Genomic DNA, 15,298 nt, shown 5'->3' on the forward strand with positions numbered 1-15,298 from the left:
ATTTACACAGATACCGAAAAATCAATGTATAAACATTGCACTTATTAAAAAAATTCCTTATCCTTACTACTTCAGGTTATTTTCCCAGTTGCTGAGAACTGGGTCTTATTAAAAGTCATACTGTCATCTCATTCTTCTGTGTCCTTCCACCATCTCATCAATTAGCTGTTTCAAAATCTGTCACCTCTTCATAATCTTCAGTTTTAACTTCTGAAATTTCAGTTCATTGCACTGTTGCAAGAAACGTGGCATCTTTTTCCCTATCCACCCTACCTCTACTGAAGTATTAGACTAAATAACAATGCTAAATAATGTGACTAAAAAAATCTTCCACAAAGGTCTTAGCAGACTAGCTAAAAGGCTTATAAATAGTTGCCTCAAATACACACAGGTATGGATCATAAACATATAACCATTTTCTGAAATTAAAACATTGCACAAAGCTTTGTTTCATTACCAGAAGTGCAATTATCTGAGAGTGACAATTGCTGGTTTGGCTGCATTCCCAGTCTGCAGGAGAGGTAACTCCCTTGCAAGGATATACAGTGAAACAGGTGCAAAAGAAGACATGAAAATTATATGTGCATATATCCCTAGAGGAGCTGGATGGCATGATTCATATTTGCTTCCTGGAGATGTTCAAAACTTTCTGAAAATAATAGTATAAAGCAAACAGAAGTGTTCCCTGGCTAAACAAGTAACTGGCCCAGAAAAGTCTAGCACACCGAGTGTGAAATGAAGGAGTGCACCACCTTATCCAAGTTAAATTCAGTGTTTTGCCAAGTCTCTGAGGCTGATCCTGAAGGACAGGATGAAAAAAATATTAAAAAACAAAAGTATCCACTGCATGGCCCTCAATACCTGATAATGTTATGTACTGGCTCAGATGCTGAGGGTCATGTTCAGACCACATAAAATACAATTTAAAAATATAAACAGAAAAGGAAAAGGCGTGGGATGTGTGACAAAGTTTAAAATATTTGAAGAATACTGTTTTCCTAGTTTGGTGCTAGGAAACAATGGCAAGGAAACACAAATCCAGAAGTCATACATATTTCTGAATTTGCCATCATCAGTGAATTATCTTAAACCCACCCTTGCCCTGAACATTGATCCTTACCAGACATACCCACCTTAGATAATTTGTCTTCCTCTATTAAATCACACAAATATTGCTTTTGTTTTTAATAGAATCAGAGAATCATTTAGTTTGGAAAAGACCTTTAAGATCATCGAGTCTAACCCTTATCAATATTTGCTATCCAATTTTTTCACAAAGAAGGAAAATCATCACCATAATTCAGCAGGCCAGGGTAACAATAGGAATAGAAGTCCTGTGGGTTGTGTTTAACCAAGCTACAAATGGCAGAATGGAAAATCTGGATCTCACCTTGACTCATGCTTTATTAAATCACAGTACAGCTAAACCATAGTCAGTGTTTAAACTTTGGAGAGAATCACACCCCAGGCAGCTTTCTAGCACACCTGTTGTGTATTTCCCATCTTTCTTTTAAAAAACAACTGCACACAAACCTGCTAAATATGACTGCAATACAGTCAACATTCTGACTGATGACAAAGGTCAGAGGCATTGGAGTTTTTTGCAACTTACTATGGCTAAGAAGTATACAGATGACTTTCAGGAGAAAAGGATACTTTCCCTATTATCTTCTGAATTATTCTGTATGTCAACGAGTTCCCCAAAGGCCTTTTTAAAGTATCTCCTTTAAATTGCATGAATGTTAACTCAGAAAGAAACGTGAATAACTTGCAGCAGCAAGACTTCAGCCGTCTAGCTTGTTACATAAAAGAGTTAAGTTAATCTTACAGCAAGCTGCAGCTACTCTGCTCCTGCTGTATCTGATGTACGTTTGAGAATGTTTCAGAGGATTTACTCTTTTAGTACCTGTTTGTTCTTTTTTAGCGAGTGTAAGATTATGGGCTTTAAAGAGAGATAATAATTCAGGAACGCTATGAGTTCTCCTACAAAGGCTTTAATCAGGAGCATGACATTTCTTTTCGAACAAAAGCAACTCCTTAATTTCTTCCTCCTGGAAGGAAATCACTTCCAGAATTTAGCTTAATTTGTTACTGGATTTGACTAACACCCTAATCCTCATAACCAATTTTTGCTTACTTCCATGACCTGTTATCAATAGAAGTTTCAATATTACGAAAACATTACACTTTCCAGGCAGGTGGAAAGAAGGAAAGACTTTTAAGATAGGTTTACTCTGCCATCAAAAAGAGAAATGCATCACTATATGTGAATAATATATGCAAATAGAAATAATGGCATGGACTTTATCCTAGGTCTGCCGCTCAGGGAATTTATACAGCTCTCCCTGACACAAATTTCCATGGTTTTACTATGATTGGTATTTGAACTAGCAAGATTAAAATTTGTTCAGGAATGTCTTCAGGCTGTAGTATCTATAGTTGAAGCTCTGTCATGCTCTTTCTAACTGCAAGCTAAGATCTTTCTACATAAAGCAGCAACTGGGATTTTCACAAATGGCCAAGACTGCACTCCACATACACTAAAGTGCACATTAAAAAAACCCTAAACCAAACCATAGTGAAACTGCAATTAAATAAATACTGGAATGGAAACTAATCAGTGAGACAACAAAACTGGTCTCTTAACTGTCTCTCAGAAGAATATTGAGGAAGAGATGACTATTTGAACAAAACTCCTCTCCAAATCCACTTTCTCTGGTTCATCTCAAGTATCATCTCAGTCTGAAAACCTAGGAAAATATTCTGGGCACTAGCCAACCAGCAGATCAAAAGTAACAGTCATGATGCCTTAAAGCACTTGTCAGTCTCTCAGACTATGGCATAAATCTTCTAGGACCTCTGTAATCACCTGCAGGGTTGACTTTGACTCAAGACCAGTGAAATAAAAGCAAATCCTGAGGCAAATGTTCTTCACCCATCAAACTTTGGTTCATTTCCTCTATTTTAAACTTATAAGTCACAGTGACATTTCTGATACCCAAACCATGCTTTTTTTTCTGCATCTACACTCTCCTGGTTTCACTGTCATATAGCTACTCTCCTTTCATGTCTCCCATTCCTTGAGTACACTGCCACACTGTTATTTAGGACTGATGGCTCCCTTTCCTATTCTGTCCCTTCCATGAACTTAAACCATCTGCCTCTAGAAATACAATGCAAATGTAATATTCATGGATTATATTTTACATGTAAAGGTTCTCTAGCAGCACTGTAGGTCAGAAGGTAAGAAATAAAGCAACTAAGGACTGAGGATACCTGCAAGAAAACCCTGAAAAAAATATGTATTTTCTCACCTAAACAAAGCCAACCAAACAAAACCACAAAACCCACAACGACAACAGTAAGGAAGGCAAGTAATTAAACATTTGGTCCTCAAAACTCATTTTCAGTAAATAAAAAATAAATTACATTGGGGTGGATTTTGAACAATTATGTCACTGCCCCAGCCTCTGAATTTTTGTCAGAAGGTCAAAAGCTGTAAATAAAAGTAAGCATTATCCCCAGATTCTCATCCAAACATTACCTAGTTTAAAAACAATTGGCTCTACAGAATTGCAGCAGCATTTCTGCAAGCTTTTGGGTGCCTTGGGGGGGGGAGTTGAAAAACCATTATAAATTGCAATTACATCTAACATCACCTTCCTCTTTTCAGTAGTTTCGTGTTTTATCTTTTGTCCTTTTTAATAGAAACTCCTGGCTTTTACTGGGACAGTAAATTCATAACAGTGTTTTCAAAAATATTGTTTCACTAACTCCTTAGAGGAGTTGGTTAGGCAAAGTATGAACCTCTCCATTCTTCTATTTATATATCCTAAAGCCAGAAGCCTACACTGCTGACTGTAAGCCAGTCTTTTGCCTCTGATATTTCCTAGGTATGTTTACAGCCAGATTAGAAACATCTGCTGGACCAGGCAGATTTATCCACAGTTCAGCGAAAGCTCTTAATCAGATTCAATTTCCTCTTGTCCTGGTCCCTTTAACTCTCTTGAAACTTCAACAATTCATCTCTTCCAAACCTGAAAATAACATCTCATTCCGGGATTCAAAACCCTTAGATCCATTCCTGCAGCAAATATAAAAGTTCTCTGCACCTTCAAAGGTCTCCCACAGAAACATTCTGTCTATCCTACATGTAGCTCAAATCAACATCAGATGGCAGATTGTTTTCTGTCCTCCTTCCCTATTTTGTCAGCAATTAGATAATAATGTCTCATTCTTCTTGCATCTATTGCCTGTGGTTTGAATCTTTTACTTCTGATGAATTTCTCTACCTGACATTCTAAATCCTACCTAAAAATCTGTTTCTTCTACTGCAGCTTCAGCTCCCCAGTCACAAACATATGCTGACCATGTTCAAGTTATTACTTTCTCATTGCATTCAACTCTTCAACAGGTATCATCTAATTTTACTTGCCCCTGTAAAAATATCTTTTCCTAGCGTCAGACTGAAAGACATAGGCCATACATTTCACTGTAATGATAGCAAACCCTGTACACAGAAAACGAACACCTAAGTCTAGGTAAGGGAAACAGGTATTATTCTGTAGTAAGGCAAACAAATGTGATTACGGAGTTCTTACAGTCTAATTGGAATTATTGTGACAATTCACATTCTTTCTCAAATTTTCAGCTCTCAAAGGTAGTTGACTCTGTAAGAACCTTTCTTTTTTTAAATTTTGTTTCAGACGAACTTTGACAAGGAACTCAATCTTTTTTACACAGTGTACGACTCCCACAGCTCTAAGCCAACAATATCTAACCTTTATGTACATTGGAAATAGCTTGGAAACATGACCAGAATGAAATTGAAGGGCTTAGCAAGCAAAAGAGCAGATTAAAATAAAAAAAGAGTCAAATTTATTTAAAGGTATTTTTAGCTATGCTGACAATTTTGGTTGTGTGACTCATACCTCGGAAAAGCTTTGAGGTTGTAATAGTCAAAGATAGGTACTTTCTGATTCAAGAAACCAGACACAACAAATCTATTCACTGAAAATCCTGTAATGGGTGCACACACATCTACAGTCTTCAACAGCAGAATCATACAACTCTAGATCTTGCAAAAAAGGGAGGCAGGCCCCAGCCCCTGGCTCTTCAGCTCTTTTACTTATTCGTAGGCTACCCCAATGCTCCTCAGAGGGTGGCATTTATCAGTAGCCCTGCCCAGAGGCAAACCAACCCAACCAGCACTCACCACCGGACGATGCACATCCCAGAACGCTCGCTCCTGGCTGTCAAGAATCTTCCTCTCTATCTTGTCTCTCTTCTTGTCAACCCTGTCAATGTTACATGATATTTAAAAGGAACAGTGTTGATGACAGTAATTTTAAACATAAATGTCCAATGGCTTTTCCCTCCCTTCTGCCTTCAAAAACATGCAAAATTAAAGCTCCTCATCTTCAAAGGAACTTACTTTGCTTGTGCTTCAGCTTGCATAAAAATGAACTCCCATTTCCGAGCAAATGCTCGCTGTAGCCTGGCCAAACTCTCCTGAAAATACATCACAATTTTAGTGGGTTAGGTTGCAAGTTATTTACTTTTTAATAGATTTTGGCTTATCTTTCCCTCCTCCCCTTGCCTCCCCCTACCTCCAAGATGTAATACAAGTGATGACATTTATGTCAGTGCAAATGTACCTTACTTATCCAATATAAACTTTTTGCTTGACACCAAATGAGATGGAATACTAGATCTATCTACTTTTGAATGCCTAAATCATTTTAGTTTTGAAACTCTGATAAAAATGGTGGACACAACCTTCAGCAGAATGTGAGATTCCTGAAGCATTTTTATATACTGAGTGTTGGCTCAGCAATTTTGTAGCAATAGAAAGAAACATTCTTGTTTTTACAGTACCCAATACTGAAAGAAAACAGCAGTAATTTCCATACTGAATGATCCATATGACAGTTTCCATCAGTCATCTATACAAATGGTTTCCATGGAACAATGTTGTCTGCCATTTTTGGTAATACAGGAATCTTCCAAGACCTCCACAGCTATCTTCATTTTTAAAAAATGCAGACTATAGTTCTTCACTACTGTGTAGGAAATGTATATACCCTATAACCTACTAATAGTAACAGGAAGAGGATTTGTAAAATCTTAGCAAAATTCTTTCCTCCATTGATGCTGGAACATTTTCACTGTCTGCAACAGAGCTTTTCCAATTTCTCCCCAGCTTAAACAGCATCAGCATGCAGCCTGTAACATGAAGAAGGCTGAGGTTCTTCCTCCAAAAAGACCCCCATTACCATAGTGCATTGCTTTTACTGAGACTAAATAAAAATTGACTGTACATTTCCTAACAAGAGATGTGTTGGTTGAACTGTATTCCTATGCATTGCAATGTATCTCTATGCCATACTTACTGAAAACAAAGACTGCAGAGAATGAAGATGAGTCTTTCTAGAGATCTTGTCAATACCAGTAAAGGTTGCCATGGATTGTATGCCGGAGGGGAATTTTCTAAGGCATGTAAGTATAAAATTATATATACCCCACAGTGCAGTACACTGGTAAGCAAGCTTGTGCCAGAAGAAGCAATAAAGTGTGTCAGCATGGTGCTGCGGCTGGAGTGTTTGGTATGTTGAGAGGCCTGGCTGACTATCCTGCTATCAGGTCACAGCAGCACAGCTGGACAGCTTTCAGTGCAGAGCCAGGGCCGTTTGTGATTTTTATGTTGACATTCTCATGAAAAATTCAGGAATTTGGGGGGATAGAGATGGAATTCAAGACATCTCTCTCTTTATCAAATGCCATCCTCATCAGCTAATTGAACTCCCTCTTTTTCAGGCTCTTCCTGGCCCCAATTACCTTACCTTGCCTGGGGCACTGCACAACTGTCAGGGAGTGAGAAGTGCCTCTCATCTGACCCTTTATGCCTCTCATCTATGTGATGGGACAAGGCTCAAGTGTCAGCATCACTTTAAAGAATGAGATTTATATTTCTGCATCTATCAAGGGGTTTTGCAAATGTCGTCAGAGATCCTTCCTTCAAACCTTAGACAGTGTAGAGAAAAATCGCTTTCAAACGATCATTGCGTATTTGGGATTTGTGAACAGTTATTTCTGATCCTGGCATGGTGATCTGATCAAAGTAAGGTTAGAGATGGACCGAAATCTGAACTTTTGCCCAGTTAGCCTTCACTACAGTCTCTCAAATCCATTTATGATTACTGAGCACTGTCAGACCCACATGCTGAAAAAAGCCGGTAACTACTAAATTTTCACACAGGATGCCTATAGTTCTCATACCTAACATTATTTCACAGGCTTAGTAGTCCCAGAAATTTACTTTTTGCCAGGTACTTACAGCTTCATAGTCTGCTAGCTCTAGTCTCGCTTTGTTTTGCATTGTCCGCTTGCAGAGGTAAACAGCTGGAACAGAATAAAATAACACAATTTGCTACTATCTCACAAACACAGCACATCAGAAATCTAGAGGCTTCATCTCTACTTTACAGCTACCTTTTTTTGCTTTGATTTTTACCTCTATTCTAAAAAGCTTTAAATATGGGGTCAATACTACTAGCATTGTAACTGAAATGATGGGTCAGATACAGAGGTTCATTAAATAATAATAAAATCTGCTTTATGCAGCAGACATCATATGCAAAATGCATGAGATACTTGAGGTCAGGTCTTTTTAATGGCCAGGAAACTAGCACATTAAAAATAATGGCAAAAACGTTTTTCAAACTGTGTGCATATTAATCTGTGTGTGTATAAATCATGAAGTATAAGAGTTGTAGCAGGAGCTGCTGCTGTATTAGTCAAACAGATTTTTAAGGACATGGACACATGGTTTTATTTATTTTTACTCTATATTTAGAAATCACAAACTTTCAACCTAAGAAGATTTTCGCTAAGAAGTAATTCCAGATAAAATTCATGTCTCATACAGATTAGTCTCCTAAAACAAAAATTTAAAACAGAAAATAATGTGAAACTAAAAAATGGGGAAAAAAGCGTACATATGGATATGAGAAAAAATATTCTTTCATTTAGTTTCTAAATCCAGAATTCTTCAGCAGACCTGTTCTGCCTCCACCTCTTTCAGAGCCAAATCTTTGCTAATAGAATGCTGAAGTACATTTGTAATAGATTTTATTTAGCACAATTACTTCACAACAAATCCAAATATTTTACAGCTTCCCCCACCAGTAAGACAATGAGTGCAGTATAATTCCTTATTGTGCAATATTTACCTACTTCATTAGTTCAGAGCACCTTCTCATGTGTGAGATGGAGGAATCTTTTTGTCAGTGTAGGTAAGAAAACCTTATCTGTTGTCTCTGTGATCAGCAAAAAGAGCTCATATTTACTGGTTGTTGTTAGGAATGTTTCTGCTTCCTGGCTGCCAACCAAGAACTTCACATAGGAACCCAACTCGTGTGATCACTGGGAAGAAGGAAGTGCTCATTTTAGGTAGTACAGTGGTTCTGTACTACCTAAGATACAGAGATTCTTGATGAGACAGATGGTCTTTCTCATTGATCTCTTTTTACAGTGAAACCTTTTCCTCTTTTCCTTAAAAACTGATTATTTTATTAAACAAGACAAAAGAACTCCTAACTCCTAGAAAATATTAGCAATAAAATACACACTTAATATAAATGTGTAGAAAGTTCTGAGAATTTCAGGGATCAAATTTTTTCTAGTCCAATCTGAACACAAATAAAACAAGTTCCCTGATCCTGCACTTGATTAAGCCCTTGTAAACCACATTCCCATGGTCCCAGTACAGACACCTTTAGTTAGCTTAGCACTTCCTTGAGTCCCGTTGTGGGCATATTTTAGGATTAGCATTTCCTGCTACCTGCAACAAAAATCATTGCTGCAGAGGTGTCTGACTGTCCATCTTTCTGTCAGGATAGGTTTTTAACAAAAAAACATCTTCAGATAACAGTGTTTAAACACTTGTGAAACAATTATCAGGTCACCAGGTGCAGGAGCAGTGAATTAGTTTGCCACACTAATAACTTAATACTGTGTCTATAAAACCTCTTTTCTTCACTGTGTAACTCTACTGCAGAATTTCCCCTGCATAGTTCTTTCAACAACCTTCTTTGCTCCCAATCAATAGCAAATAGTCTATATAAGAATGTTTGGTTTTCATTATGAGCATGACTTAGCCAAGACTAAAAAAAACATTTTCATCCCTCATACCTTTCTTTTTTTTATAGAAATATCCACATACCCTCCCCCCAGAAGCCTGAAGGTTGTAATACCTGTGGCTTGGATTCCTTATGTCAGAAATTTCTATGTGCCAGTGCAGATAATGCAGAATATTTCCAAGAAAGATACAGTATTTTGGGAAGTACAATATATCCAGTCGTGTAGAAAAAAATAGTGCTGAAGGACATTCCTATTCTGACTCAATTTCCTGCCATTGCTATGTGCTAATAACTACATCCTTATAAAAGTGCATTTTTGAGGCTCTATTTCAGAGCTAGTGGTAATGACACAAGAAGCTGGCAGAAGCTCAGGTATTTGAGTTCACCAGTTTACACTCTCGTTATCATATTCTTTGGCTTGTCTGTAATGAAGTTCACTAACATGTTGGAAAGCAAGAAGAATGTGAAATTCACCCTCATTTTCAGCCAGATCATTTGAAGATAAGGAGTAATGAGGCTTTGTTCTTCTGACTTTTAGGGCAATGATATTTGAAATATGGATACTCTAATCTTTCACAGGTACCACACATTGTGTGTGAAGCAACTGCAAGTGTCCTATAGCCTGACTTTGAGCACAGGGAGGATGTCAGCCAGTTTCCCTCTGAAAGTACTCATGACCCCCCAGAATTTCCATGAATGACAGTGTCTGCTTTTCTAATCTCCTGGTTTGCATGTGTTGACTGTGTTTTTATAGCTTCATACAGAAGTACAATCTGCAGGAAGGGTCTCCAATTAAAATTTCTCTATTTCTATATATAGTTCTTTATTTATCTACCCCCCCAAAAGTCCTGGTCAGGGCTATTAGTACATCAAGAAGCTGTAATTGCCCTGAGCAGCCCATCCAGGGGCTCCACTGAGTCTCCCTACACCCAGGAACTGTGCTGAAACCCAGCTACTTCCTTGGCACTGGTTTGAGCTATGTTGTAGATATGTCTCTAACCAGCCCTGTAACGTACCAACACTGCCCTGGCTTCCTAACTTGACCTTGGGCCTTCCTGCTCAGTTGAGATTTTGTCAGTGAGGACCTTGTTCCTGCCTGCACTGTTGCCAACTTCAGTTCTTGCTTACCTTCCATTACAGAGCTGCCCACTCTTGCCATTCCCTGACAAGGGTGCTGAAAAATGCTTATCATGTGGATGAATGATATGCAAGGAACAGGGGCTGATTAATAACCTCAATTTGCTAAATATGGACTGCCATATACACTCTTATTTTTAGAGCCAGTGTATTCTGATGGATTTTGCAATCAACAAAATTGCCTCTACTAAAGTGAATTCTATATTAGATGCTATAGCTTGTGCTTTAGAAGTGACTGATTACCATAAGAAAACAGATTTGCCAATAATTTTAAAGGCCATATTAACATGTAACATTTCATAATGAAGGATAGTCAATGATATTTATAAATGGGTATTTGAACAACAAACCACTACTAAAACACACTTTGGTAGCTGTGCAGTAAATACAGACTACTTGCTCTTGAAAATTCTTTGCAGGCATTCAGAAAACGTGGGCAATGTGAGAGCTCCAAGTGAGACTGCAAAGTGTTTTAGTAAAAGTTGCGTGAAGAGGGTGTCTGGATTTTCCCTCTTGCGAGTTTTTAAACTGTTACACCCATCCCCCCCACATTTTCATGGTTAACTGCCTTTGCTTCCATTTCTTGACTGTTCACTTGCACTTGAAATCTCCTAAGAAACCTCTATAGATTTTTGTCTTTAAAGAAGATCATAGAGATTATGACTGGTGTCTCATAATAGACTCAAGAAACTTGACTGAGTACACATTATATTACACACACTTATTAAAGAAACCCCAGAACTTTCACCCAAAATTTACACTGGGAAATCTTATCTTGTTGCTAAACAGGGGCTAAATCTTTCCTCTCACCACAGAGGAGAAAAAGCCATAGCTGAATTCAATGGAAGTACAACTGGGCTTCTGAAGACCACAGATTATGCCACCTACACACCCACCATCATGTACACAAACCTGAACTCCTTACATAATTGTCCCAGTGCCAGTGATGTTACAGCTTGATTCAGCCCCAGATGGTGGGTGTGCTTTCCGTGAACACTCATTATCTCCACTGAGGCCAGATTAAATTTATATTCTCTCTGTGAGTCAAAATTCTGATTTCAGAGTCAATATGTACAAGCCTAGTCTGTATCTAAAGAGCAAAGAAAATATAAACGACTGTGAGGTCAAAAGGTTTCAAAGTGCATTGTGGGCTGACAGTTCTCCCCCCATATACAAGTGCCTGCGTCAGATGGAGAATTACAGGACAATCAGCACAAAACATGACCACAGGATGGAAAGCATGAAATGAACTAACTTATTTAAACATTGGGATTTCTAGGACTATTTATATCATCTTTAGGTCACCACTGCTTTTACTCAATAGGAAAAAATAATTTTTGCTCTTTACAACAGCTATTGCATTCCACTTAGTCTTAAAAAAACTATGACAACACTGGGGTGGACAAATAGGTCACCAATCAGCCTCGTGTATCTATTAAAGAACTACAGTCTTTAGTAAATGCTAATAACATTAAGTTAGAAGAAAGGCCATGATAGCGTATGTGCACTAAATTGCTAAATGATGAAAAACATAACTTCTAAAACACTCTTCCCTTTCTCTGCTTTTTACTCTTTGATCATACTTATTCCTATTATACTTAAGGAAAACAATTTGATTATAGAATTACTTAAGCAGAGGACTTTCTTACATAAACCAAGGGCAAGAAAGAAACCAAATTTCAAACTACCAAAGAGCTCAAGAATTAGAAAAGGCAAATTCATCTTCAACACACATAAGTTCCCAAATGACAATGGCCTGGGAGAATTCTGCAGGATGACAAAAACAGGTATGGAAGAAAGGTCACCCAAGCTCCATGAGTTATAGCATCAGATAAACAATATCCAGTTGTCGAACATAATTTAAAATTGTATCCAATTAATTATTTCATGCTTCTTGCTATTATCATAATGCTTTCAATTTGCCATTAGGATTACAGTTTCAGTGAGCCAGAAAGTCTACAGCTCCAGGGACACAGAAAAGACATGCAAAGTAGAGCATGTCAGGGCACCAACATTGCTGCCTCCACACCCTTCTAATCTGTTCCACCCATGGTATGGGGACCTCAGTCTCAGCACCAAGATTCCATTAAGGTTAGGGTTAGGGTTCAAAGAGCCACAGAGCCTACCACTCCACAGACACTTGTGCTGGAGAAGACATAACACAGTGATCACGGCAGGACACCAACATTGCTTCCTCCACACCTTTCTAATTGGGGTCACTCATGGTGATGGGATGAGGGTCAGCCATATGAGAAGCGGCTGAGGTCACTTAGCTTTTCAGCCTAGAGAAGAAGGGAGTGAGGGGAGATGTCATTGTGGTCTACAGCTTTCTTATGATGGGAAGTGGAGGGGCAAGCACTGATCCCTCTGGTGATCAGTGACAGGACACTCAGGAACAGCATGAAGCTGTGTCAGGAGAGGTTTAGGTTAGATATTAGGAACAGGTTCTTCACCTAGAGGGTGCTTGGGCACTGAAACAGGCTTCCCATGGAAGTGGTCACAGCAGCAAGCCTGCCAGAGTTCAAGCAGCATTTAGACAACACTGTCAGGCACATGGTGTGACTCTTAAGGTGGACCTGTGCAGTGCCGGGAGTTAGATGGTTCCTGTGAGTCCCTTTCAGCTCATGATATTCTGTGATTCTATGAAACCTAATGAGTTTACTCAGCATGGCAATTTGAAAGCCCTTCAGAAAATTCAGTTATGTTTATGAATCTCAGAATTTATTCTGATAAGAAATTTTGTCTCTGTTTATAGAGGGACCTAGATGCAGATTATCAGTGCTTTTAAAATGTACTTGGGTCAGTTACCTTTTCATACACCTGCATATGAGGGCATTGGCCAAACACATTTTCCATGCTCCACATACTATGGGAATAAGTTACACATTCACAGAAAGAAAAATTCAGGTAAGCAAAAAAACTGAAGTGGTGAAATGACTGGAAAGCATTTTCAGGAAATGCCTCCTGGTTACAGAGCCTTTGCTGCAGTGGTTTGTCCATGTAAGAATTAGTAAGGATGAGAACAATGTTCAGGACATGCCTGAACGTTGAAGTGAGACCTTTTTTTTTTTTCATTTATATGACAGACATAGCTCCTAATGAGTGAATTATGTATCTCTGCAGAGAAATATAATGGTATACAAATTCAGAGCAGAAAGAAATACTGTAAGGCCACCTCTCCCAACTTTCTACTAATGCAAGCATCTTTCCTAAATCTCATTTGATTTGGTGCTGCCCAGATTAAATTTTAAGCATAGGAAGCACCAGCCACATTTTTCTTGAGGGACTGTTCTTGATAGACTGTACTGCTCCCGCCATGAGACCTTAGTCAACATATTCTGTATATGTAGCTTCTCAAAGCAAAGTCATTCACTTTAGGAGTCAAAACCCGGTCCTAGCAACAATTTAGTATGTTGCTTCCTACATGTATAAATCCAGAAAATTTTGAGACACAAGTCCTTAAAGTAGGGATGTCCATTAAGGACTTAAGAGAACTGCTTGCAGGAGTCATTGCTGACATACTCTGACATTAGCTGTTGAAAAAATGGGAACCGAGAATGAAGAGCTGAGATTATAGAACTGCAGAGCTCTCCAGAAACTGTTGACAATGTCTTGGTAAATTCCTCCTCATTCTCATGGCATAAATGTTAAAAAAGAAATTTTTATTAATATCTGACAACTTTTCTCAAAAATGCTACTCTGCTACCAGTTTTGCCCCAAGCTATTGACTCATAGTGATGGGTTGATTTCCAGAGATGCTGAGCACATGCAGCTTTCCAGCAGAGTTCAGGTAGGCAATAAGGCTCAATATTTCTCAAACACAAATTGCTTACTAATAAGCTGTTGCCAAGGAAATCCTCCCCAAGCATTTGGTCAAAGAAAATATATAATGCATTCTCTGTACAGTTCTCCTTCGAGACAGTTACTCCATGATAAAGGGTGTAAAAAGACATGAGCGAGAAAATTCCTAGATATAGGCACACAAAATAGGCAATAAACTCTAAACAGAAAATTCTATGGAAATTTTCAATATGTGGAAATCATGATATGTGATTGCCGTTACTTTTTGTGCACTATGTACACATTGGCAGAGAAGAGGGAGATGAGCCAGGTGCAATGGCTCACATTCAGAACAGACCAGCAGAGGCTGAATACAGTCTCTATCTGTTTACTTTTAAGCAGTAAGAAGGTATCATTAGGAAGGAAGCTTTGATTGAACTGACTTCTTAGCTTATTATCAAGTAACTTTAATAAGGACAGGTTTGTGCTTCCATAAAAGTTCTGGAGAACAACTATGAGACAATAGCCTTGACATAGCAAAAGTAAATGGTTTCCTTATTTTACTGTAATTCAGGCTGGTTCCCAAGGAACCATTGCATGTGATGGGCCCTGCTCTCCCAGAGATGGCTGAACACCTCCTGCCCATGGGAATAGGTGAATTAATTCCTTGTTTTGCTTTGCTTGTGTGTGCAGCTTTTGCTTACTCTATTAAACTGTCTTTATCTCACCCCATGAGTTTAGCTAACTTTTACCCTTCCAATTCTCTCCCCCATCCCATTGGTGGGAGAGTGTGTGAGCAGCTGCGTGGGGCTTGGCTGCTGGCTGGGGTTAAACCACGACACAGCCTTAATAATAGTAACTATTGTTGTTGTTGTTGTAGTTGTTGTTGTTATTTATTTTCATTAATAAAATCCCACTGAAACCAATGAGATTCTGCACAGAACAACATGTCCTGCCTGAGTGGACTCCAAGACATACAGCATTAAAATGGGTATCTTCAATAGATAGAACTTAAGAACCTGCCTTTGTAAAAATTATTTGCAATTTGAGGCATCTTTCTTGCATCTCTTGATGCATGATTTTCAGGAAAAAAGGAGGGAGATTTTCAGCACATTATGAAAACTAGCAGTTTCTGAGTAACTTCAGAATTATAATAGTCAATCTTTTGATAGTTACAATCAAAAGGCTACTTGGTTCCATTTTGGAGTCTTTTTTTAAGTAAAATACTGTTACAAGTTCAT

The 15,298-nt window shown here is 38.4% G+C and overlaps 1 protein-coding gene across 1 annotated transcript in view; it reads right to left on the bottom strand.

The window, feature by feature from the left end:
- RGS7 (regulator of G-protein signaling 7) overlaps positions 1–15,298 on the bottom strand; it is a gene marked incomplete at its 5' end in the record, with an annotated part of 65,776 nt that overhangs the window by 35,624 nt on the left and 14,854 nt on the right. The window contains 3 exons of the mRNA XM_009070024.1: positions 5,216–5,297; positions 5,435–5,511; positions 7,337–7,401. Of these exons, the coding sequence (XP_009068272.1) occupies positions 5,216–5,297; positions 5,435–5,511; positions 7,337–7,401 (224 nt within the window). The remainder of the gene's footprint in view (positions 1–5,215; positions 5,298–5,434; positions 5,512–7,336; positions 7,402–15,298) is intronic.

This window comes from Acanthisitta chloris, unplaced genomic scaffold, assembly GCF_000695815.1.
Source record: "Acanthisitta chloris isolate BGI_N310 unplaced genomic scaffold, ASM69581v1 scaffold7112, whole genome shotgun sequence".
NCBI classification, from domain to species: Eukaryota; Metazoa; Chordata; class Aves; order Passeriformes; family Acanthisittidae; genus Acanthisitta; species Acanthisitta chloris.